General features: G+C 36.6%; 3 protein-coding genes across 19 annotated transcripts in view; 2 read left to right on the forward strand and 1 right to left on the reverse strand.

Annotated features, from left to right (window-relative positions):
- Window positions 1-8,339: 8,339 nt before the first annotated feature.
- Window positions 8,340-17,538, forward strand: LOC134742539 (fatty acid-binding protein homolog 7-like). The gene is made up of 4 exons (XM_063675756.1): window positions 8,340-8,498; window positions 8,582-8,751; window positions 9,817-9,927; window positions 16,862-17,538. Exons 1-4 carry the CDS (start codon window positions 8,429-8,431, stop codon window positions 16,916-16,918), a joined length of 408 nt encoding a protein of 135 aa, XP_063531826.1. The 5' UTR covers window positions 8,340-8,428; the 3' UTR covers window positions 16,919-17,538.
- Window positions 17,539-18,718: 1,180 nt separating this feature from the next.
- Window positions 18,719-20,881, forward strand: LOC134742414 (ADP-ribosylation factor-like protein 6-interacting protein 1). Its single transcript, XM_063675557.1, has 3 exons — window positions 18,719-18,920; window positions 19,478-19,849; window positions 20,460-20,881. The coding sequence occupies exons 1-3, from the start codon at window positions 18,894-18,896 to the stop codon at window positions 20,649-20,651; spliced, it is 591 nt and encodes a 196-aa protein (XP_063531627.1). The 5' UTR covers window positions 18,719-18,893; the 3' UTR covers window positions 20,652-20,881.
- A 343-nt stretch (window positions 20,882-21,224) lies between these two features.
- LOC134742354 (inositol hexakisphosphate and diphosphoinositol-pentakisphosphate kinase) overlaps window positions 21,225-25,823 on the reverse strand; it is a 44,927-nt gene continuing 40,328 nt past the window's right edge. For 16 of the 17 annotated variants that reach the window (XM_063675422.1, XM_063675420.1, XM_063675416.1 and 13 more), the window contains 2 exons: window positions 22,437-22,540; window positions 21,225-21,953 (listed from right to left, as the gene is read on the reverse strand). In XM_063675422.1, coding sequence (XP_063531492.1) covers window positions 21,399-21,953; window positions 22,437-22,540 — 659 coding nt within the window. In that variant the 3' untranslated portion in view covers window positions 21,225-21,398. Of the gene's footprint in view, window positions 21,954-22,436; window positions 22,541-25,823 lie in introns of those variants that run through there. The other variant, XM_063675430.1, reaches the window with a different exon arrangement.

The following is a 25,823-nucleotide window of genomic DNA, read 5'->3' on the forward strand; positions in this document are numbered from 1 at the left end:
TTTGACTCATCACATCATTGCAATTTACTTCGGTTGACCGACGGCGTCGGCGCGCGGCCGAGACAAAGAGACAATAGACATCGCTTATCTTATCTATCTATTCACTTTAGTAAATCCTTGCCGCGGGTGCGACGGTGCGAGTGTACGGATATATTGGGATATACTGTATATATATTCGGATTCGTAAAGACAAGAAGAGTGATTCATAAAAAGAGAAAGATATATATCCTTTATATCTATATCCCCTGAGCTACCCATCTCTATTCCTCACAACAAGCTTACACACATACAAGTTCACACTTCACACTCCTCTTTTTCTTTTATCTTTATGTTTAATATAATTATGTAATATTGTAATATAACTGTAATGACCTTGAACCCTGCGATACAGGCCATGCCTAGTGCGGGGTTCACTGCAATGTGCCTGTTGTTGTATAAAGATATTCTGCTAAATAGTGAACTTAACAACCAACAACCAAAATGACTATAAGTAACCCTGTGTTGACCCATGTAACCCATTTGATTAAACAATATTTCTTGTGGGGCTTGTTTTTTTTTTGCTTGTAAAAATTTGACATGTAAAAGTGCCCCTGTGGTTGCCCTGTGGCCCATTTGCTGAATAAATGTTTGATGTTTAGCCCGCTCCACATCCACACTTGTGGGCGAATCGCGGCACGAAGCCGTTCCACTCGCGTTCGCGGCTTCACGCCGTGATTCGCGCATGAGTGTGGAGGGCCCTTTTGATAGTTTGCATGACTCATTATTATTGAGCCCCTTCACACTCGTGCGCGAATCGCGGCGCGAAGCCGCGAACGCGAGTGTGGAGTCTAGTTCGCTAATCATCCAAAATTGACTCCACACTCGCGTTCGCGGCTTCGCGCCGCGTAGTCTGGAGCGGGCTACAGGTGCATGTCATAGTAGTCACACTTAAAGCGTAACACACCCTCGCACCGCACCAAGGTCATTGTGCGACGCACCCATAAGTAAGAGCGAGAAAGATATTACTTTTTAGTGTTCCGTACCCACACGGTAAAAACGGGACCCTATTACTAAGACTTCGCTGTCCGTCTGTCACCAGGCTGTATCTCATGAACCGTGATAGCTAGACAGTTGAAATTTTCACAGATGATGTATTTCTGTTGCCGCTATAACAACAAATACTAAAAAGTACGGAACCCTCGGTGCGCGAGTCCGACTCGCACTTGGCCGGTTTTTACTTTACTCTTTGAATGCAGCATGCCTCTCTATGTTGCATATCATTAAAATTAAACTACGTTCGTGAATACATGATAAAACGACGTGATGAGAAATTATTTGATTTGTAAATCACCCTAGACCACAGAAAACCCCTAGACTATATTTTCGTTCCTCAAGATTTCACTAATTTAGTGTGGTCCCGGTCCATACTGGAGAAGAATGGGTGTTCGTGTTCCTATCCATTTTCTGACGATAAATAGCATTGTCATGAGTATTTAATTTATTTAAAAACCGCCAACAAGTAAATAATAAAGACTGGTAACTTCTATACAAACATTTATTTGTCATAATTTTAGTTAATTTCTTAAAAAATGTCATTACTATCATAAAATCATAATTATGTGTGAACAATCCTCAATTATGGTGTAAAATTAGGTCTTCATATGCCTCCAGAAAATCTCCATATTCGTGTTAGAAATATTGTATTAGCACCCTTATAATACCTACGCATGTGTGTATCACACCTAACCTCCTTTCTGTATATGTCACTATGAATTTATCTATTCTCTTTGGTATCGACTACGCTGATGATCGGACGTGGCTCCCTATTTTACAAGTATATTTGTGTATTCAAGACAATAAAACAAATTGATATGCGAACAGTGACTGTTTATTTTCCACTGCCCTTGCGGAACCTGGTATCCGCGCAATAGGTTCTGGGCACAGTCACGATTTACACTCGCTGTTCACTGTCACGCCGTCTCCACGTGGGTTCTACTTCGGATCGCCGGTAAGCGCATTTATCATGGCCGCCGAGTTGAATCATTCTCCAAGCTACTCCAGCCAATCAATTGAAAAGCTGCGAGGCTCTGAAAACTACCAGACGTGGAAGTACCAGATCAGGATGCTGCTGACCCTCGACGGCTTGTGGGAGACTGTGGAAGGGACAGACGTGGACCCGTCGCACGTCAAACGAGCATTGGCTCGCATCGGTCTCAGCGTGTCGACCGCGTGCCTACAACACATTCGACAGGCTACTACTTCAAAGGAAGCATGGGATAACCTCAAATCGGTATTTGAGAATAAAGGTCTGTACAGGCGCGTGCTGCTCTTGCGGCAGTTGCATCGTATAGAATATAAGCAATTTAATTGCATGTCCCGTTACCTGGAAGCGGTGATGTCGCTCGTGCATCAACTAGCGGACATTGATAAAAATATTGAAGACAAAGAAGTGGTGGAACTACTTCTTAGCGGACTGCCAGATGAATACGACGCCCTGGTAAGCAACCTCGAGACTGCGAATATTGCCGACAACAACCTCACCGCTGACATGGTGAGATCTCGCCTTCTCCAAGAAGAATCGCGGAAAAAGGAAGGATCTTCCTATGTGGATGAAGCCGCTATGTTTTCCAAGGCAAGAAATCATTCCGTCAGTGCAACACCGAGACAACAAAAGCAAGTTATTTGTCACTACTGCGGAAAAGGAGGCCACGTAAAAAGCAAATGCTTCAAATATAGGAAAGACAAGGTGAAGAATCGGTCACTTCTAGCTACCGAGTCATCGAAAGCATTCTTTGCTAAGAAGTCAACCTTTTACCTGGACTCTGGTTGCTCCAATCATCTTTGCAATGACAAGACAATCCTGAAGGACTACAAGGAGTTGCCGGGCGAAGGAAGTAAAGTGACTCTGGCCAATGATGACTCTATATCAGCTGAAGGTGTCGGGGAACTACTAGTGGGTGGTGTCATCGATAAACTTAATAAGGTATTATATGTCCCTAACTTGACCGCTAATTTGTTATCTGTGAGTAAATTGTGTGATATAGGCTATACTGTAGTTTTTACCAAAGATAAATGTAATATATATAATAGTTGTAAAATTCATGGCAACCCTATTACCTCAGCATTTAATAGGAATGGTTTATATGAATGGGTTGGGTGTAGTCAAGAGAAAGGAACTTCGCAAGAAGTGCACTCTTCCATGTTCTTGCATAATAGGCAAAATACACAGAGTGCTAATGTAGCTGTTTCTTCTCTGCCAGTTCAACTTCTACATTCCCGTTTAGGTCACCTTAGCTTTAAAAGCATGTGTACTTTAAGGGATGATCCTGCAACCGGCATCAAATTTCAGGAAACTTCTGGTGTAAAGTGTGAGACCTGTCTGCTTGGGAAGCAAGTTTCCTTGCCGTATCCCGTGGGCGAGGCTACACGTGCAAACAAACCTTTGCAACTTGTGCATAGTGATGTAGCAGGTCCGTTTCAAGAAGACAGCATTGGCGGTGCGAGGTTCATGGTAACCATGACTGACGACTACACCAGGAAGTCACACATCTTCCTCATGCGTCATAAATCCGAGGTAATTGAACATTTTATTACTTATAAGAATTTGGTAGAAAAACAATTAGGATTGCCAATTAAAACACTTCGGACAGATTTTGGGTCTGAATATTGTAACAAAAGTTTTGCTGATTTTCTTAGAAAAGAGGGTATTGTTCATCAGAAGAGTGTACCTTATTGCCATCAGCAGTGTGGTGTTGCTGAGAGACTGAATAGGACTCTTCTTGACAAAGCTAGATGTATGCTATATGAAGCTGGTCTCAGCAAGCGTTTTTGGGGTGAAGCAGTTATGACTGCCGCATACTTAAAGAATAGGAGTCCAACAAGTGCATTGTCGGGACGTACTCCTGAAGAGCTCTGGACAGGTACTACACCAGACCTCAGGCATCTTCACGTCTTTGGCTGTATTGCCTATTCCTTAATACCTAAAGAAAATCGTCGCAAACTTGATCCTAGAAGCAAACCTTATATTTTTGTTGGTTACAGTGAAACAACAAAAGGTTTTAGGCTTTTGGACCCACTGAACCCTAAGAAAGTAATTTTGTCTCGAAATGTTGTGTTTTTAGAAGATACATTTTACAACAACTTAGATAAACTAAGTTTTAACCAATCTGACAATGAGAATATATTTTATGAATTTGAATTTACTTATAATGATAATGCTAAATCTAGTCATAATAATATTGAAAATAATGATAATTTAATTCCTAGTCAGGATAATGTAATTGAAATCCCTAGTGATAGTAATGAAAATTTAGTTTCTAGTCAAACTGATGAGGATTCAATGTCTATTCAAAATGAGCAAATTCCCATCTGTAACTCAAGAAGTGAAGAACATATGTGTAATCAAAAAACTGATGATTCTTCCATGGCGTTTTCAGATTCAGAGGAATTCTGTACCGGAAGCGAGAATGAGGAGCCAGGCTGCTCTACTTCGGGCTCAGGTGACTCGTCGAGCGAGTCTATAGTGCTGTCGCCGCGACCGTCACGTTCAGGGGAAGCCCTGCCCCCAGCTGATGCGCCGGCTGTACATTCCTCACGTCCCGTACGTACTACAAGGTCACAAAAACCCAAAAGGTATGCTGATTATACGTCAGACTACTCCATGGTAGCGCACAACGCTGCGTCTGTCTGCAATCTAGATGTACCCCTATCGTATAAGGATGCTGTCACTGGTCCCCTTGGTGCAGAATGGTCTACCGCAATGAAGTGTGAGTATGACTCTCTCATAGCTAATAAAGTTTGGAGATTAGTTGATAGGCCACATAACATTAATGTAATAAAGTCAAAATGGGTATATAAAATTAAAACAGATGCATCGGGTAATTTTGATAAATTTAAAGCGCGCCTTGTTGCCATGGGTTATACACAAGTCCCTGGTGTGGACTATAAAGACACATTTTCACCAGTTGTAAGACATAGTACAATGAGAATATTGTTTGCTTTAGCTTGTGAGTATAATTTAAGCATAGATCACATTGATGTGACCACAGCTTTTCTCAATGGAGACCTTGAGGAAACCATTTATATGGAACTTCCACCAGGCTTTAATCATAACCATAAAAATAAAGTTTGTTTGTTGCAAAAAGGTATCTATGGTCTTAAACAAGCTAGTAGAATTTGGAATAACAAAGTAAATAGAATACTGTGTGAAAATGGGTTTATTCAAAGTAGACATGAACCTTGTATCTATATAAGTAAAGATAAAAATAGCTTAGTAATAGTTGCACTTTATGTAGACGACTTTTACATTTTCTCTAATAACGACTCTTGTAAAAATAATCTTTTTAATATACTACAAAGTAAGTTTCATTGTAAAAACTTAGGAAACTTAAAGAGTTGTCTAGGCATCAATGTCGTAAGGGAGGGAGATGTATTGAAGTTGGATCAAAGTGACTATATTATGAAAGTACTTAAGCGGTTTAATATGGAAAATTGTAAACCTGTTTCTACACCTATGTCTGTAGGATGTAAATTTGAAACTGATGGAGAAAACTTATGTGATGAAACCTATAATTATAGAGAACTTATTGGTTCCTTGATGTACTTAGCTGTTTGTACCAGGCCAGACATAGCATATGCTTGTAGCCATTTGAGTCAGTATAATTCAAAGTTTAATAAAAGTCATTGGCTTGCAGCGAAACGGATTTTGAGATATCTAGCGGGAACAATTAACTATTCCTTATATTTTATAAAGAGTAGAGAATTGAATTTAACCGCATATGCTGATGCCGACTGGGCTAATGATGTAGATAGACGTTCTTATACTGGTTTTGTAATAAAGTTAGGCTCGAACTGTATACATTGGGAATCACGCAAACAGCGGTGTGTTGCACTTAGTTCTACAGAAAGTGAATTCATTTCAATTAATGATGTATGTAAAGACCTATGTTTCATCAAGAATATTTTGTTTGAAATTTTACATGTGAAACCTTACATCACTGTGTTTAATGACAATCAGAGCGCGCACAAGCTTTTACTTTGTAAAGAATATTCACATAAGCGTACTAAGCACATAGATGTACGGTATCACCACATAAAGGACTTGGTACATAATAATGTGTTAACAGTAAAATACTTACCAACCGAAGAAATGATAGCCGATGTACTTACCAAACCGCTGAGTCTATGTAAACATTCTAAATTCATTCAGAGCATGAACATAAAGTTAGATAATTAGGTATGTTTGCATGTGTGAAAGTAAGGTCATTATATAATAGTTTATTTTGCTTACAAATGTACATGTGCAATCGTAAAAATAGCATGCACTGTCTCTTCACTTTGTCCATGTTTGTGTCGTGTGAAAGCATGTTATTATACGAATGTGTATATGGATAGAGTTAGTCTCTACTTAAGGCAAGCATTATTGTAAATGTAAACTGATATAATTGATATTATATTGAGTTCAAGCCTTTTATCAGGGATGTGCCAATACACATTGATAACTTATTCTTGTTTTGTATAATGTTCTGTGTGCTCATGTTGTGTTTATGCATTGGTCTTATAAGTATGAGGGGAAGTGTTAGAAATATTGTATTAGCACCCTTATAATACCTACGCATGTGTGTATCACACCTAACCTCCTTTCTGTATATGTCACTATGAATTTATCTATTCTCTTTGGTATCGACTACGCTGATGATCGGACGTGGCTCCCTATTTTACAAGTATATTTGTGTATTCAAGACAATAAAACAAATTGATATGCGAACAGTGACTGTTTATTTTCCACTGCCCTTGCGGAACCTGGTATCCGCGCAATAATTCGTCCTCGACAGACTCCAAGTAATATGGGTCACACAAATTAGTATCAATTACGTCAAGGCGCAGACGGCACCCTGGGCGCACCTGTTGCCGCGCGGCCGCAGCACGTGGTGGCAGCGCTGGCGTTAGCTGGTATGTACAACCCAAGGTTAGCAATGTGAGCTCAGGACAACCACGAATGAGAGCCACAACATCATCATCTCCTAGGTGGGAAAAGTCATGAAGCCGAAGCTCAATGATATGTGTCCCACAGTTGCGGCAAATCGCTTCAATGGCTTGTGAACTTAGAACTTCACAGTTACCAAAGTCTAGAATTAGCAATTCCTTGCAGGACCGTGTTACGGCTTCCACAACATCATCGGTAACTTTCAAGTCTGTAGTTAGATGCTTTAAACATGTGAGTTGTGAGAGAGGCTCTGAAGATAGTAAATAAGGCTCATTTCCACCCCGACCACTCGACACTTTTAAGTACTCCAAATTAGGCATCTTATTCAGTACCAGTTGAATTTCCCTGCATATTTCTCGAGGAACATTATCCAATTCAAGTTTTGTCAGCTTACTAAGTTCACTAAGTTGGTTGATGAATGAAAGCCCTCGTTGAAACTTCAAACTTTGGCAGCTACTGAAGACAAGGGATTTTAAATTTGATGCTTTTATGGTGTTAAAACATTCACCAGTCACTTCATCACAATCATAGAATTCCAATTCTTCTAAGGCTTTATCAGATATGACTTGTCTGACACAATCATCTGAGACAGGACATGCACAGAAACAAAGTTTTTTCAGACACATTAAGTCTTCAGTTAGATTATGTGAGATTAATTGGTTTTGGTTAGCTTTTCTCATTGTCATGAAAAGCAAAGTGAGAGCTTCTAGATTGGGGCAGTTAGCTCTAACCGTTTTGAAACCTTCTTGATCATGGCAGTAAGTAGCAACAACAGATGGGCCTAGTTTGTAGGTCCAGCTCACAAATGACGGATACCTATATTTCAACAGTTTCACACAATAGGCATTAGGGATAGGGAGAATATTATCATTTTCCTCCTGAGAAGTGATATTAACCCGGACTCCTTGTAAGTACATCAGCATTACTTTCTGCCACCGTCGACATACTCGCTCGCTCGTTATTATATTCCGGATGGGCACATAGTATAACACGGCGCGCCAACAGTCTTCATTTAGGTAATCCAATATTGTACGTGCGTTATTTTCTTCAGCTTCTAACATTTTATTCAAGTATTTCTAGCAAACATAAACATATTACTATATACATATAGATATAGCATTTTGAGCGTGAAGTGAACTGTCATTGTCAGATTGTCACTGACACTGACATTTGGTATAAACAATAGCACCTGTCAAAACAGCCACACAGTCGCACAAGAGCATAGCCTCTTTTGTGTGAGCAAGATACATGCACTAGTCCATTCATTTTTGGGGGTTTTAATAAAAAAAAAACTGGCAACATATATTGTGTATGACATTATACCGCATTCGTCTTTGACCGTTTTGTTGTTCACTAAACCTCTAAACTACCGGGCCGTACAGGTGGCAGCTTGTCATTTCGCCGCTCTTCGTGTCTAAAAACAAACAACTCAAGCGCACAGCGACAGCAACAAGCGCTAGCAAAATGCCGTCGATCGCCGGGAAATATCAGCATTACAAAAATGAAGATATTGAGGAATATTTCACAGCAGTCGGTATGTACAAAATTAGTAATTTTGTATAATTTTATGTAGTTTAAAACTTAATAATCTCTAAATATAATATTCCTATTTTATAGGTGTACCATATATGGGACGAAAAATGATGTCTATGTCATCTCCTGTTATGGAAATAACCTTAGAAGGAGAAACAATGACAATTAAAAATTCTTCCTTATTGAGAACAACTGAATATAAATTTAAATTTGGTGAAGAATATGTTGAGAACATGCCGAATACTTCAATTAAGGTAACTGACACTATTCGATGATTATTTATTTCAAAATTTGCCACCAAACTGGGCTAGCGGTTTTTTTTCTTGTTTTAAAAGACATATTTTCATTATTTTCAGTTCTCATGCTCGTTAAATTCATCTAAAAATTGTTTCTTTTTATGCTGTAGTGTATAAAATAAATTCCCCTTTGAAGACCCATATTGACTTAGCAACGAAGTGTATTTTAGATAAACCTACTCGATACCGCAAAGGTTCCGGGTAGGAAAACTCTGATGCATTGCACTTCCGTCTCACAGCACGGGGCCACTGCCCCTGCAAAAAATGCCTGCTGCTGCTGCCTGGAAAAATATATATTTACCAAACCCACTTGGAAAGCTCCCTTTATTGTTTGAAATATATTTTTAAGTAACTTAATCCTAATTTTGACTTGTATCCTCACGTTAACTGGTAGGATGGACATTAAGTGAATTTTACTGATAAATATTCAATAGAATTAATTAGGATTCTATTGAATATTTATCAGTAAAATAACCGCGGAATAAACGCCGATAAATGTTTCACAGCTTTTTGTAGTATTTTCCTCACGTTGGTGTGGTGAAAATAAAATGTGTTTTACACGGTAGAAATACAGACTTTATTGGTAAATATAAACATAGTAACCCTCGCATCCATCAAGAATCCTTCACATGTACGAGTTGCGCGAAATGCACGGGCCTCAAGATTAGTACGAAGGGTTGCCCCCTTCTTAAATAAATTACTATTTCCATATAATTTCGTGAAACAATAAGTGAAAAGCTTATTATAAAACTCTAGCTTTGTACCCATTTTATCTTCGACCTACTTACCTATATCGATATATTGCCTTTGGTTGAAAGGAATGTTTTATTCTCTTGTTGTAAATCGATCACTTATTAAATGTTTCTACTTTGGAATACGATAAAAACGATTGCAGTATAGGTAATTAAAAATTAATAAATTTAGCTAATTAATTAATTCTTATTGGAAACTTGTTGCGTGAATTATCATAGTGCTAATCGTTATCGGTTAAAACAGAGGTTTCATCTATGATTTTTTTTGCAGAGCGTAACCATTCTTGTCAACGATCATGAAGTTCAGACGAATTCAGTGATTCCTGAAAACGGTGCGAAATGTGGACGCCACTACCTCTTCACTGACGATGAATGCATTATTGTAAGTACTTAACAAATTTTGTTTTATTTCCGTGAGTGTTGGCCTCTAGGTATAACAAAATAGTGTAATTGTTGAAATTTTCAGTCAAAAATAAAAATACGCGCGCGCGGATATAGTTTCAGATAGATACACGATGTGCTGACGAAGTGACGACGAATTGCGGACTGGTCGAGAGTCGAGAAGATGGTGGGGTTAGTGTTCCATCGAACTCCCAGTCTCTATCTCTGTCTATCTAGGTTCTCTCTCTCTCTCTTTCACGCTCAAGAAAACCATCAAACTCATCACGTGCTCCTGGCTGCTCCAGGGGAAAAAACGATTAGTCAATTTCTTTGTCTGGTCATTTATGAAAGTTCTTGACATTCTTGTGTAGTACTATTCAGGTAGGATAGGAAGTTGGCTAATTTTTACTCCTGAAACTCCTTTCCCATATTTTTTTATTATGGTTATAGTACGGTTTACTGGAATGATATAGATGTATGTTGGCTCACCGAGAATATAGAATATGCTAAGTCTTCATGGACGCACTACTAGCTGGCTTACTTAAGGCCTGCGCGTTGTAATATACAGTTCCTTATGAGAGACCACGTGCACGTCTATGCACACACAGCCGGTGCCCTGCCGATGCCGGTGGCCTGGCCTTTAATGGCCTGTTATTAAGTTCGTTTTAAGCGGGTTTGTCATACATTTTGGCACTGGTGCAGTGTTATAAGTAACAGCCTTCGAATTGCAATTTCTGGCTGCACATATGCAGCATTTCCATGTAGAAATTGTAGGATCAAGCCGGATGAGTTGCGTAGTCGGATCACGCTTTCACGCTAACTGCATGACATTTGCAATGACAAAGTATGGCAATGTCATCATTAATATCAAGTTTGTACAAAAATAGGACACATTACATGCATTATAAAAATATTACATTATCAAGAAATAAATGATTTGCAATATAGATTAGATATTATTATGTTAATAATGATGAAATTGATAATTCAATGTACAGTAGGTATTAATCCGTATTTTTTGACATTAAGATTTTTATTATAGAAAGTTTTCAGACTAGTATTTTTTTATACAATTTTAGTGTTTGACGATCCTTTTGTGAAATTCTTATAATTAAGTTTGACATATCTGTGGTGTTCATAAATAAATAAATCAATCAGATGCGTTGGCAACACTAGTCAGACTGTCATGGCGGAGGGTGTTTCGAGCGCACTGTGTGGAACAATAATAAATTGTTTTATTTATAATATAATTAATCCAAGAGTGGTTAGATTAACGGATGTAAATCTAAACACCACAAGTGGCGACGAGGTAAATCAGAAAACTGTAAGTAAACACGACATGTGACAAATAAGCGTGCAGAAATAAATAAGGCGCCATGTTTACCAACAATTGCAGCGGCAATAAATGGTATCGAAATTCTAACTAAATAAGTACAATTCAATTCAATCTTGCAAGATAGACAAACGATTGCAGTAAATGAATGTATATTCATGTCGTAAATAACGAAAATACCAACAAGTTGGTTTAGGCTGATGCCGTATGTATGGTGTAGGTTACTCGTACGGCCGAGTTGTAAAGTCCTAGTAAAGCCATAAACCCAAATAACGAAAATACCAACAAGTTGGTGTAGGCTGATGCCGGATGTATGGTGTAGGTTACTCGTACGGCCGAGTTGTAAAGTCCTAGTAAAGCCATAAACCCCATAAAATGATGGGAAGAAATCGCTAAAATGTCAAATGACTACTGGCTGCGGCCGAAAATGATGTAAACTCGTACGTCCGAGTTGTCAAATAATACATCATACACCCCACAAAATGGATGGGAACGAATAAAGCGATAAATTGATGAAAATGAATTTTATTGTACTTGTTAGTTATTCATAAAATCTATGTACCATGAGTACTTATCTAATAAAAAATTATGAAAACTGGAATATGACCTGCATGTACAGGGTAATCTAAAGGAAAAGTAAATGCTTGGTGGTATTTCCACATATAAAGACATAATAAACAAATAAATTATCCCCTAGTTGCTCAGAATTACAAAAGGACTCGTATTTTGTATCTTCATTTTGACAGATCACAATTACTACTGTGCTTTTTCTAATGCCTTAATGGGTGTAACCCGGAGGCGTCTGTGGATTGCAAATGGAGTCTAATCTAAATGTTTTATTACAAGATAAATTGGCAAGATGACATTATGTTGAATCAATAATACACTGTCTAGTGAAGTAGATAAATGAGCAATTTATCACAATGATTTGGATTATCTAATAATGTATGGAAATACAAGAACTCCAAAGTATCACACTTACACAAGGTTATTTTGTTTTCAAATTTCAAAATGAAAAGAAGAGATTGTGTGTTCGATTCCTTATTGTATGCTGCATAATAATAAAATAAAAATAGCCTTTTGTTTCAGACAATTACATAGTTTCACTTGTTATCTTTGTATATTACATCTTAATTATTTATTATAATAGGGTTGTCTGTATGCCTTTTGTTGGCAAAGGCCTCCCCCAACTCTTTCCATTTCTCTCTTTCTAGTGCTATGCTGCATAATAGTACATTGCATTTTAAATTTTAAAATGAGATTTATAAGAATTAATATTGTAATCAGTAATATACATACAAGACATCTGAAACAAAATAAGCTCTCAAAAGTTCATGACTTGTCCATTCAATAAACCCAAATTTTAGCAGTATCTGTTCAAATGATTCCCTGCATTTTATTGAAAAGTAGATGTATATAGTTATTTGTTATACAAACTGTAAATATTTAAATAGCAATTTTCTTGTTTCCTGTACATCAAGATGGCTTTTACTGGAATTGGATCTCGCATATAAGCATTTCTGACTTGTGGATTGTTTTAAGTTTTAACAGGATGAGTCTCATACAAACATTTGATTCTCAAGATATACCGGAACAAGTGATATCATTGAAATCAACATTTGTCATCTAGCCTATTCAATTAAATTTTGTCTTATGGTAGACAAGTTATGAGCAACAACAAATGTCAACAAGTTGACTTAGATTATATATCTTATATTAACTTTATTAGTTCTTATCAAATTCTACAATGGAGGCACTAAAGAAGTTGTTTAAGACACCTGTTATAAAATGATTCACATTGCAGGAGCTTATCCCTGGAAGGGGAAGCCGTTTTAGTGTTAACAATGTTAACATATACATGTTAGAAAAAATAAAAAATAAAATAAAAGAAAAACTGAAAGAGAGGTCTGACAGACAAGGCCTTAGTAGAGAATACAACAATGTCCCGGAGTAGATTTACTCTAGGAATGTGTACTAACAATTAATATGAGTTTTCAGGTTTCTTGGGCATCACCAGATTTTACAAAACTACAGAGCAAAATAATTATACTGGGTGTTAATGCAAATGTTAAGTTATATTGATATGTCACAATATGTCCTAATTAACACATTGAGAACAGCAACTTCAGTAAAATTGTTGTTTGCAACGTCTGTGGGTGTTGTTCAACATTGTCAGAGAAAATATCAGTGACCAGGAATGGAGACTGACTTAGCTGCGTGAGGTATAATGATGTCAGCACCTGTGGTATGTTACGAGCCATATATATTTCTAAATGTCAGTGGAATAGGGTAAGTGCAAGTAAAAAGAAAATCTTAATGGAGTTTTGATTTAACCTTACTAGTGATCATGTCGAAATTGTCAACTCTTGAGTGGCAGTGATTTAGACCACCTCATCGAAATTGAAATTAAATTCGACGGGCACATATTGGTATCCATATCTTAAAACCTTCCAGTCTTAAACCATATCTTATTCTTGTGCATTGTGCGGCCTGCATTTGTTAGGCAAGCTGGCAATGTCTCTTACTCTGTATTAACCTTTTGGACGCCAATGACCGATATATCGGCACCGCAGGTACAATGCGCAAAGACGGATTCATCCATCACAGACCACAGCGCAACAGAGCGTGCATGTGCATCAAGTTCAATTTCAGTTTTGACACTTCGGTGACGTGACGTTCGAGTGACAGCTTTTGTGTTTGACATGGCGTCAAAAAGGTTAAATAATAAATACATTAGGTCCAAGGATATACAATCACCTTATAGGAGGGATTAGAATAATGTACTTATTAGTGTCAATGTTACCTATGATGTTTTTTAAACAAATTTATGGTAGATTGCTTCCTTGAAATTTTCAGCAAGTATTTTCAGGAACAAGGTATCCTATGACATTAAAACTCAATATTTCATGAAATGTGTACATTATAAATAGCAATGGAGTATTACGTTTTTAAGGCAGAGGGTATATATTTTCCACCTGATTTTGAACTATATTTCAAGTTATAGGGTTCATTTTTGCGTTAAATTGTTGACGCTTATGCCTTATTAATGGCCTGAAATGTATACCTGTAACAGAACAAATAAATACCTAAATACTACTGTATACTGCTTATACTAGTCCATACCACAAGTCCATTATGTATTTACGCAAGAAAGACAACATCAAATTATTACATGTCAATCAACTTGATTAACGGCTCACAACACAAACAACTGCTTGAATTGTTTATATACCACTTATGTACCTTCCCAAATGGGTATAAAACACACCCATAGCGTGGTGACAGATGAATCGTCTGGATTTCTCTTACAGGAAGTTCACAACCAACCAATGCGGCTGAAAACTGACTACGTGCTAAACAGTCCATTTGGAGTGCAAATTCCTGGCGAAGGTCGGTGGAGTTTATCTGGTGGTTACAAATATTGCACTGAATCCTCCATCAAGCAAATAACGCAAGTTAGCCACGACGTTTTGTCGCCATAATTTGGTTTCTGTTGTTTTGAAATACATATGTATTATGTATTTTATGTAAGTATTTAGATACCAACAGTACCAACACAGAATAAAAATAGTAAAATGTGAAGCGATTTCAAATATCTTGATTGTTTATGACAATTAAGTGCATTGTAACGATTACAGCGCCACCTGCGTGGCGTATGTATCCTTATATTTACTTACTTGTAGACAAAATGTGCGTGATATGGGGATTCAAATCTATGTGAAACATGTTTAGATGTTTGTCACTAATTATTGTAATTAATTGATACTGACATGTTATAAATAAAGATAATCTGTCTTAATACTTAATAGCGGTAGCAAAAGGGTAACTATACTAATATATATAGCATAAACTAAAACTTTTAGTTACCAAGGATTTTAATTTTCAGTGCCCTTACAGGGTCATAACTATTATTTATTATGTACCATCATATGTACCAATGAAAGAAATTAATGACTGATTACTGATTAAAATTATGGTGTAGAATGTTGAAAATGTGCACATTGGCTCATATAGGTAGTTTCAACTACAAAAAATATTGTAAGTATGAAAGTTTATTAAACATATATATATGCTTCATGTATTTATCTATAGTGGGTTAATAGATTTATCTATAGTTGGTCAAACCAAATTGGCAATAAATAGGAACAATACTCATCCTTTTCTTTTGTGTGCTGGTGCTAGTGTAAGACAAGGATAGTATGATTCTCTGTCTATGTTTGAAATGTGACAGTCCTTGACAAACTAACAGATTTTATTATGTATGATATAATTGCAAGTATACACTGAAATGAATAGATGCAGATTGTAACAAAAGTACTTAAAATTTCATTTAAAAGAAAGGAGAGGTAATAGATTATAAATGTCATAGGTATCTCTACAAAAGAGGATACACTGCGAACAAGATATTTATGGAACAATCATTATTATACTGGATGTACAGGTCATAGATGTATCAGTATTGCTACAGTGAATGTTACATGTCATTGATGTATCAGTATATGGTCTACTTTAACTACCTACATTAAGGACTAATCTAGACTCAAGTAAGAATATATATATGTTGTGCTACTAACCAGTGGTACATATTTCTAGTCTAACATCACTCATTGTTGTTAACATATTAAGCATCCAAAGCTGGCTAGGTAATATATAGTCGTGATCATATTGTAAACATAATGATTGTACACTAAAGGGTATTTACAAGAAATAAGGTTTCTAAGACTATGTGGAAAGCTGTAATATTATTGGTAACTGGAGTTCAACTTCTTGATATTATCATTAGGTGTTGTCATTCATAGGTGAACACCGAGTTAATAAAAAGTGTGTGGTGATTTATTAGTTTTGTCATTGTTTCTAAATGCATTATTTTAATTGTTACCACTCATTTGGTTAAAGCTAAGATGCTGATTAGAAATGTGTGTAGTGCGAGTTTACTTTTTGTTATTTAGTAAATGGTTCATTTTATGAATTGTTCTACAATTTCAAATTTGTTAAAAGGGAAGAGATGTGGTGTTCATAAATAAATAAATCAATCAGATGCGTTGGCAACACTAGTCAGACTGTCATGGCGGAGGGTGTTTCGAGCGCACTGTGTGGAACAATAATAAATTGTTTTATTTATAATATAATTAATCCAAGAGTGGTTAGATTAACGGATGTAAATCTAAACACCACAATATCTATAATAATCCAATGTTCTTAAGAATTGCATCAATAAATTGCTCTGATACTTTAGATTTAGATTAAGGTAAATAATTTGTAAAACTTGACAATTTAAAAGTGCTTTGTTGCTAGACCTATTTGAATAAAGAATATATGGATATCTTGACTCTTGAAACTAGAGTTATCGAAATACGTGCGTTTATTCACGATGCGATAGGGCTGATAATATAAATCAAATGTTTGTAACGTTATTATCGATAGCGATAGCTTAATCATAATCATAATCATAATATATTTATTGTGACTATAGGTCAAAAAAAAGGTGTTACATTTCATAGGTACTAAAGACAGCCTACCATCTTAATCTGATTATAATTACATACTTATAACCGAAAATATATTGTTCCGTGTTATAATGATGATACATTTTTTGTTTTAGACACTGACACATGACAACGCTAAGCCTGGGAAGAGGTACTTCAAAAGAATTAACTAATTCATACGGGAAAAAATGAAGCATACTATTATTTTGCATACGCACTGACTTTTGAAGATATTTTATTGACACTGACTCATAGATATAGGTATTATAGCTATTTTTAAGCACAAATTTTAAATAGTTTTCTCCCTTATTGCAAAAATAAACTTAAAAAATTATAATGATTCCTAAGCATTCTAGAAGTAAGCTTTAGTTTATACTAAGGTTGTTCTGCCATGTGCAATCAATTGAGGATGGTAATAAAAAAATCCTATTCATGTTTGAAATGATACGAAATGGAATTAACTATTGTATTATGGGAGTAACGCTTGTCTGTGTATAAGTTGTAAATTTCCAGTCTAGATCAAGCTAATCTGACTAGATTAGCTTGACCAACTATATGACTTAAATTCCACACGAGTTAAGTGCACTTCACAAGTTTGTACAAGTGTTGGCAAATAATTTAATTGTTATTTAGTGTGTATTTAATCACAATATCACACGAATCATATAACTTATCTACAATAATCGACAATCCCTGTATATTTTCATATTTAAAAAAATATGTATTTTATATTTCCTAAATTAATTTAATGATATTTTATTGTTAGATACTATTTTTTATATTTTTACTGTTTTTTTTACATATACCAACATTAAATCTTAATAAAAATGAAATTATAAAATTTTAAATAATAAATATTTAAACAGCACTTCATGTTTTTTTAAGTAACCCTTGTTGAACTATTTGTTATCATCCAAGCGTAATATCATATCAACCAAATATCAACAAATGTCACGCACACGCTAACAACACTTATACACTTGTTCGTACAAGCTTGCAAATATAAACCTTACTTGAAAACGTGAATGTTTCTTTTCATCGCACTTGCTCATAAAAGGTGTTATTTTACACGTAGGCGATGCGGCCCGTAAATCCTAAATTTCGTTTTTTCTTTTTTTCCTTACAAGTGTGATGCAAAACCATGGAGACTGTACCTATATAAAGGAGCCAAATCTCTATGTATGAAAAGTGTCCATCAAAAAACATTAATTAGGCGGCGCCACCATACACCGAAATACTACCAAAAACAACCTACGTAATTTGGTCGGGTTATTTGTTGCCTTATATGGTTCATGTTATACTCATGTCCCGGAGCCTAACTAGCGCCACCGGAGAGATTAGGAACTATTATTTAAAGCTTAACGCGGTCACTTTTACAACAATTCTGCCATAAGAGATTGCGATCCTTTCTATACCATCCATATGCAAAACATTGTGAATGTCAAATGGTCAAACCAAATTGTCAGTAAATAAGAACAAAAAAAAACTATAATCCTTTTCTTTTGGGTGCTAGTACTAGAGTAAGACAAAGATAGTATGATTCTCTTTGTCTATGTTTGAAATGACAGTCCTTTGACAAACTATAAATTATAAATCTCAAATTTGGGTAAAATTATTGCACAATGGCATCCTCAAACATGACAATATGGCGCAGGCACAGGCAAGATAAAACTCACTGCATCAATATTAATTTAAACGTAGTGTAATTTCAGTATGGCCAACATATTCGTATAAAACCATTGTACTTGTAGACACCTCGTAGACACAAAACGCATTGGACTTTTTTGCCTAAATTCCTGTTGCATCTCTTTCTTTATTATGGTAAACGAGAGTAATGCAGCTATACACCTCTCATTCTCTCATACACCCATGATATGATGTAGATAACAAACTTTCGGAGTGAATTCGGGTTACGGAGCCCAAGCCCATTATTGTGATTGTATTGGGGTCAAATCATTGTTTTGAATAAGGACGGCTAAACAGAAAATATTCATTCTGTCGCAGTAAAATCGAAACGCATACCGCTCACCACTGTCCAATTTCTTATCAGTCTTTGTTCGTTTTGCTAAAATTAATTAGGATTTACGCATCGGTATACACCAATAACTTCTTAATAGTGATAACTGCATATTTAAGAGCTAAGAGAAAATGGCAGATATCATCTCCCAAGATCAGGTGCGTAATTTATAATTGAATTAAAATAATTCGTACTAGTAAGTGTTTTCAGTTATCATGTTTTGACGTCCTGTCTGACCTAGTGACCCTGCCGATGAAGCCGATGGTCCCGGGTTCAAATCCTGGTAAAGGCGTTTATTTGTGTGATCAGCAAGAATATTTGTTCCTGAGTCATGGGTAAGCACCCACAAGCCTTATTGAGCTTACCGTGGGGCTTAGTCAATTTGTGTAAGAATGTCCTAAGTATAATATTTATTTATTACCATAGTTTGTTTAGATTTTACAATATCGTAGCATCGGAGCCCTTTGGATTTATCTTACAAGTTTCGAGTTCAAATTTTTAGTTCAAGCAGTTCTGTCTTAGTAGTCAGATGAAACATTGTTTTTATGCCTCATAAAGAATTTGTTCTATTGCAATAATTCAACATAATATATTTGGTCTTATGTTTTTGATTCTCCAAGAGAAAAGTCCAAAGACAAAAAAACATTGTCACATTAATTTCTAGTTGGATTTTGATATAATGTAATTCATAAAGAATTCATAAACTTTTTTTTAGGAACAGCAAGTTAAGAAACTCAAAAGATTGCTAGAAGGGTGGCGTATGGCCCTGCTGCCAATTCGATCGATAATCTTGTGGGAACAGCAATGGTACCCTGCTGCTATTGTCGGAGTACTCAGTTTCCTATATTTTTTCATCTGGCTCATGGATTCAAACTTCCTGACCACATTTGCTATTGTGGGAATTTTCCTCAACTTTGTGGATTTCATTGTTCCCATCATATGCACATCTCTCTACGGCCCCAGCGCTTGGACTGGACAGAAGGAGAAGACGTTTGAAGATATCTGCAAGGCAATTGTGAGGGACTTCAACAAGATTCTGAACCATGTTCAATTGTTCTTTTCATTCCGGGAGACCAGTCCCATTCTGGTAAGTTGGAAATAATTTCAATACTAGAGATGAATGACACAAGTATCTATTGTACAAAATTGTAGTTCATTCTAGTGTGTATATTGTAATAAAAATGTTTTTTACCTTTTATTCAAACACAGTACAGTAATCGAATTTAGTGCCATGTTGCAGAATATAATTAGAAAGCTCTTAATGAATATAACTGGTGGTATACATCATTTAGTTGTTGGAATAATAACTTTCTGTCAATTACATAAATTTTAAATGGACATACCTGTTGAAAGTCTGTCAGACAAAGAGTTGTAGCAACTATAGGATTTCTACCCTCAAGTTAAGTTTGAAGTATACCGTAAAACAAAGTGGCTTTCAAGTGCAGGGGGGACTGAAATTTTAGTTTTTAAGTCATAAATATATTTTTATGCGAGATATTTTACAGTAGGTGAACATCAATACTCTAACTAGTTACACAAACAAACAGTTTCAGTAAATAATGAATAATGGTAGTTTTTATGGCCGTTTTGAAACAATCAAAGTAACCCCAAATTTTCCTGAGGCGTTTTACGGTACCACCCAACCCAAGCCAATCTAAAAATGTTACATGGCAACTTTTTTATTTGTTACATTTCAGTACTACATAATATCCATGTGCTTGCTGTGCACACTGGGCTGGATCTCCTCCACGATCAACAATGTGCTGCTGCTGTACATCCTGTCCATCGGCCTGCTCCTGTGGCCCGGCATCCAGCACCGAGGCATCTTCAACATGGTGCTCTCCATGGTCAACATGGGACCCAAACCCAAGTATCTTAAGCCAGAGTAGACAATCAGTCAAGTTAGCTTTTAACGCAATGTGATGTGTCTGGTCATTACAAATTTAAGTTTAAGCTTAGCTTATTCTATTTGAGCTTTAAATTTTAGTGTATGATTACTGTGTGATACATATGGTTGATTGTTAGGACCATGTTCCGGTTATTATTTTTACTTTGCGTCCCCTGTTATTGTTATGGTTGTCAGGAAGTATTAAATAAACTCACCATTATTTATATAGAAGTTAATATATTTTCTCATAAAGACTTTATTTCCTATTAGTTTCACTAAGTATGTTTGTTGTATATTCAATATAACATAATGATAAGGATGCATGTATGAAATTAATTCTAATACAACTGTCTATATCAGGCAGTCTGGTGATTTAAGATGGTGGTCATTATCTGAAAACGTGTATACACTATTAAAAAACTGTATTGCAAATAGCATTTAACATAATTAAATACATCTGATCTATTTTGTGCAACCAGTCCTAGCAAAAGCATACATTTGCATTGAATCTGTGCATTTGAGCTTATCAATGAGTTATACATAAATGTAAATTTTAATGAGTGATTGATAGTGGACAATTTGTATAATTAAAAAAAAAGCTACTTAACAGCCTATCTAACAGCTTGCACACTATTAATGTTCTCTAACAATATCACAATTTATCTTAAACTATAACAATACATGTAATTCTGAATGAAAAAGCATGGTGCACACTGTACACACTAGATAGGTGTAGTGTAACATAACATTAATCGTCTGTGATCGTGAAGCCAGGCTTGATGGCAGCATTGTTAGCTTTGGTGACCGAGGGCGCGGTGACCTCCGGTGGGACGTCAGGCAAATTGTTGTTGGACTTACTCTCCTTCGATGTGCTCGGTCGCAATAAGTCTTCGGCGACTAACGTAGTGGTGAACCGGCTGCCCGCCACGGTTCCCGCAGCACTGCTTTTCTGCGCGCTACTGTCGCTATATCTTCTGCTCCCATTATTCAGCAGTTCATTCTTCTTGTTTTTGTTCTTGCCAGTGTCGTTTAGTGAGTTTAGGTTGCTTAAATAGTGCGAGGAGTCAACTTTCGTGTATTTGTTATTCTTTTCGCTATCTATATTAATGTTAATACTATTGATGCTGTCCTTGGACTTGTGCAAGTCGGGGGTGGAGTCGGGCGCGTGGCTGGTGGAGGCGCGCACGTTGTCGAGCTTGTGCGCGGGCTGCGTGAGGTCGTTTCTAATGAAGCGCAGCGGCGAGCTGCTGTGCGCGTCCATCGAGAGCGTCTCCTCGTCGTCCTCGCCCTCGCCTTCTGCACTCTGAAATATCAAATTCACATGTTGACAGTAATCCTGAGAAGGTTGCTTCTTTATTTTTAGATATACACACTCCTAAAAATGGCATTTCTGTCCCATTTACCATATCTCTTACTAGGCGGAAAAAAATATACATTACATAATTTAGATACAATTTTAAAATACCAGTTAGAGACATTTAACCCCATGATATTAATGTTAAGTATCTACTCCAAATCATCATATTGAATATAATTGTTCCGATAACTCTTTTTTGGGTAAAGAATTATCCGGACTGTCTGGCCAACTGATTTCCATAAATTTCCATGTACAAAAAAAAAACAGAGGGTTATTTTTCTTTCGTGTCCAGGTTCCAAAGGCAGTAGATAGCAATTTGGTATGTTCCCTCACCACGAAGCCGATAAACAATAACTCCATGTATCCCTTCTTGCTAACATCAACTAACAATAACTTATCTACAGCGCACATTAGTTTACGCAGTCTCACCATAAGGTCGTGGTCGGTGATGGAGCCGGCCGTAGCCTCGTTGCTGTTGAACTCCAGCTCCGACGCGAGCGACACGGGAGTCACGTCCCCGCTAACAGAAGAACCTTTACGCATAACACCTGGTTAGATACACTGCGGTTACTGTTACTACTAAATATATAATATATCATAACTATACTATCTAGAACTTCTTTTTATTTCATACGTCGTCTTTACATGTTAGACGCACTAAAAAGAGCGGCAGCAATATTATTTCGTGCGAGTGACTTGTGTGATTAGAAATGGGTCAACGTACGAATCTGAACATGCACTTGACTCTAACGTTAGTCTTGACAATTGAGGCGTGATCAGTTATTTGTGAGCAACTTGGCCGCCCCGATATATCTGATGTTGACTGTACGTGGTGGCCCGATTATAGACGTATCCATTCGATCAAAGACAGTATGATATAATTTAGAAACTAAATGTACAACCTATTCTTCATTTATTCGAAAAAATTGTTAGTAGTGATATGAAATTTGCCTATTTGTGGAATTAATTCTTGCTCAATATTTTATTTTAAAATTCTCAAACGAATCTACATATACGTACTTTAATTTTTTATATGTAGCGTAGGTGTATACATATAGGTACTTAATAATTCGTGCAATGGCATTGTTATTCAATATGTTCCCTGATCTCATATTATGAAACAATACATGTATCTAGTGTTGCGACAATCACTGCATGCAATCTAAGTCGCACACAACATTGAAAAGTAGTTTCATACAACAAAAAAATAGAACCCAAAACCATATTTTTTTTGAAAAGTTTTCAAAATAAATAAAATACTAGTTTATAAAAATGCACAATGTAGACTGCCTTATGACAGTAGAGTCACTGGACTGTACGAATTTTGTAAATCTGTTTACTGTCGAAATCGGCAGGCGACAAAGTTTAAGCGCGCCTTATACTAGATTTACATTCGCGGCTCGGCTCGCCTCGAGCTCGTCAAGCTAATGATTACACACACAGTTCTTCTCGTGTCTCGGCCACAGCTCATAAGCACGTCGAGCTAATCTTTTTTAAACACAAGCGGTACGGTATAAGGTTTGTAACCGAATGACAATCGAACGCGAATGTAAACAGCAAGCGCGAGCCCATCGCAAGCCCCTTAGACTCGTGCCAAAAAAACCGCTACTCCACGCAAGCCAGGCGAGCGCGAGACGAGCCCACCGATTACACTCGCGTCTCGTGGCTCGCCACGGCTCGCACTCGCTCGCGAATGTAAATCGGACTTTGTTGAAAAGGTTGAATGCATGCGGAAATGATTTGTCGACACGAATTGGCTTGTTTTATGCTTCCAATGTACTTGTACCTACTCGCTACGCACTTGTGGTCTAGTTAGGATAGTGGCACATTAGCTAGTTGTGATGATTTGATGATATTATGTGCAGCTACCGTTGTGTTTTATTATAAACTCTAACCGTTTTATACAATCCCTGATGTTAGTAATAAATATATCAACAGCTTGTATTCCTAGTCATTTATTTATTGGTGTTGTAAAACCAACCGTGCTGCATAAAACCGATTGTACTTTCAATAATTTCTGTCTCTAAAAGTTACGTTTTCGACATAATTATATTGAATAAATGTGTCGGATTGACTTCTAAGCGGCGCCAACAACAAAGATGTGAAAGCAAGCAATTAATTGATACCAATATTTTCTTCCGGGTATTTGTTAGCAATTATTTGACATTGTTTACCAAACCTGCAGCAATTAACCTTTTCGACGCCAACGACGGATATATCCGAACCGCAGATCCAATGCCAAAGACAAAGACGGATTAATCCGTCACAGACCACAGAGCAACATAGACCTACGTGCATATGCATAAAGTTCAATTTCAGTTTTGACACTTCGGTGACGTGGCGTCCCGAATCTCCCGAGTGACAGCTTTTGTGTTTGACACGGCGTTGAAAAGGTTAATAACCTTACCCTGCCAATGTAAGAATGTAGGCATTATACCGATTAGTACCAATTACAAAATTATACAGTTGTTTTGCTGCTTATGCCAATAAACATTTAATTAATTTGTGTTGTTTTTGTTAATTTGTGAGTCAGTTAAGAAAATTCCACGATCCTTTTGTTTACATATTTACAGTATATTACCAGCACCTATTAAAAGTCTATACATCATCAGTTACTAGGTAACGTTTTAAATTCGCAGACTATTATTCTCATAGAAAACGTCATGCCACGAATATTTTTACATCTCAAATACTGCAAGAGTTAGACCAAGTTAAGTTGGCAGCGATTTTGATAGCCCAGACCATTATTTTAAACGTCAAACTTCTATGAGATTATGACGTTTAAATAATGCACTGTCTGGGCTATCAAAATCACTGCCAACTTAGCTTGGTCTAACTATAACAGTTCGATTGGTCAATCTACTACCTAATCTCCCCAACCCAGTTGTCTTTTTAGTGCAAATACAAAATAAATAAGATCGTGTAGTCATGTAGTGGATTGGCCTGTCGAACTTTTAGTATGTGGGATATACTTATAATGAGGCATGTATGTATACTAATTCAATTACAAAAGCGTCGATTCGGGCTTTTGATCGTAAAGCTACAAGTAACAATCTCACAAGTTTTTAAGTCCCCGGCAAGCTTGGTTCTCCCATACAAACGTAGTTTATACAGATTCCTCTGAAACTTTGTAAAATACATCGCACTTATAAGTTTATCATACAAAACTTGTTGCTCTATTTCGCTTGTTTTACAAACTGGAGCTATAATAGTAGGTACATTACTATAGAGGCCGGGAAACGAAGGGTTGCAGGCCAAGTAGATAGACGGCCGAGCGTAGCGAGCGATACGCGGCTGGCAACCCAGTTTGTCGCCGAGATTTGTATAGTGCTTTTTTCAAAACATAAAAGTATGATGATGGCATAGACCTAGCATTACATAGACCAGCTATACGCGTGCGCCCGTAAGGGATAGACATAGATGACGTCATAAACGTGGGGATACCATATTGGTAAAAATTACCCCAATATTTGATATCACGTTGGGGCGATTACCCTGGAGGCAAAGTTAGCTTGTTTGACGGTATTAAAAAATTGTTAAATAAAATGTCAATGGGCCGTTCTTTTTAGGCGTATAAACAATGAAATACCTCCTATAATTCGCGCAGGTGGTACAAAACTAAATATGTTTAGTAAATAAAACGTAAAATAAAATGTATTATGGGTTTTAATTTAAATAAATCACAAATCGCAATCACACCAATTAATGTACACCACATTTAATCTTCACAACATTTGTTTATTTATTTTTTGGAATTAGAAGTACGAAAAAACTTCGAGGTCAAAATTACCCATAAAATTATGATATTTTCATCTG

This window comes from Cydia strobilella, chromosome 6 (genome assembly GCF_947568885.1).
Source record: "Cydia strobilella chromosome 6, ilCydStro3.1, whole genome shotgun sequence".
In the NCBI taxonomy this organism is placed as follows: domain Eukaryota; kingdom Metazoa; phylum Arthropoda; class Insecta; order Lepidoptera; family Tortricidae; genus Cydia; species Cydia strobilella.

What these genes read in the sequence shown, in the direction of transcription:
- LOC134742539 (XM_063675756.1), top strand. Translation starts at nt 8,429, where the DNA reads ATGCCGTCGATCGCCGGGAAATATCAGCATTACAAAAATGAAGATATT. An exon ending in GGAATATTTCACAGCAGTCG is followed by an intron (nt 8,499 to 8,581) that starts GTATGTACAAAA and finishes CCTATTTTATAG; the next exon opens with GTGTACCATATATGGGACGA. An exon ending in TGCCGAATACTTCAATTAAG is followed by an intron (nt 8,752 to 9,816) that starts GTAACTGACACT and finishes TTTTTTTTGCAG; the next exon opens with AGCGTAACCATTCTTGTCAA.
- LOC134742414 (XM_063675557.1), top strand. Translation starts at nt 18,894, where the DNA reads ATGGCAGATATCATCTCCCAAGATCAG. An exon ending in ATATCATCTCCCAAGATCAG is followed by an intron (nt 18,921 to 19,477) that starts GTGCGTAATTTA and finishes ACTTTTTTTTAG; the next exon opens with GAACAGCAAGTTAAGAAACT. An exon ending in GGGAGACCAGTCCCATTCTG is followed by an intron (nt 19,850 to 20,459) that starts GTAAGTTGGAAA and finishes GTTACATTTCAG; the next exon opens with TACTACATAATATCCATGTG.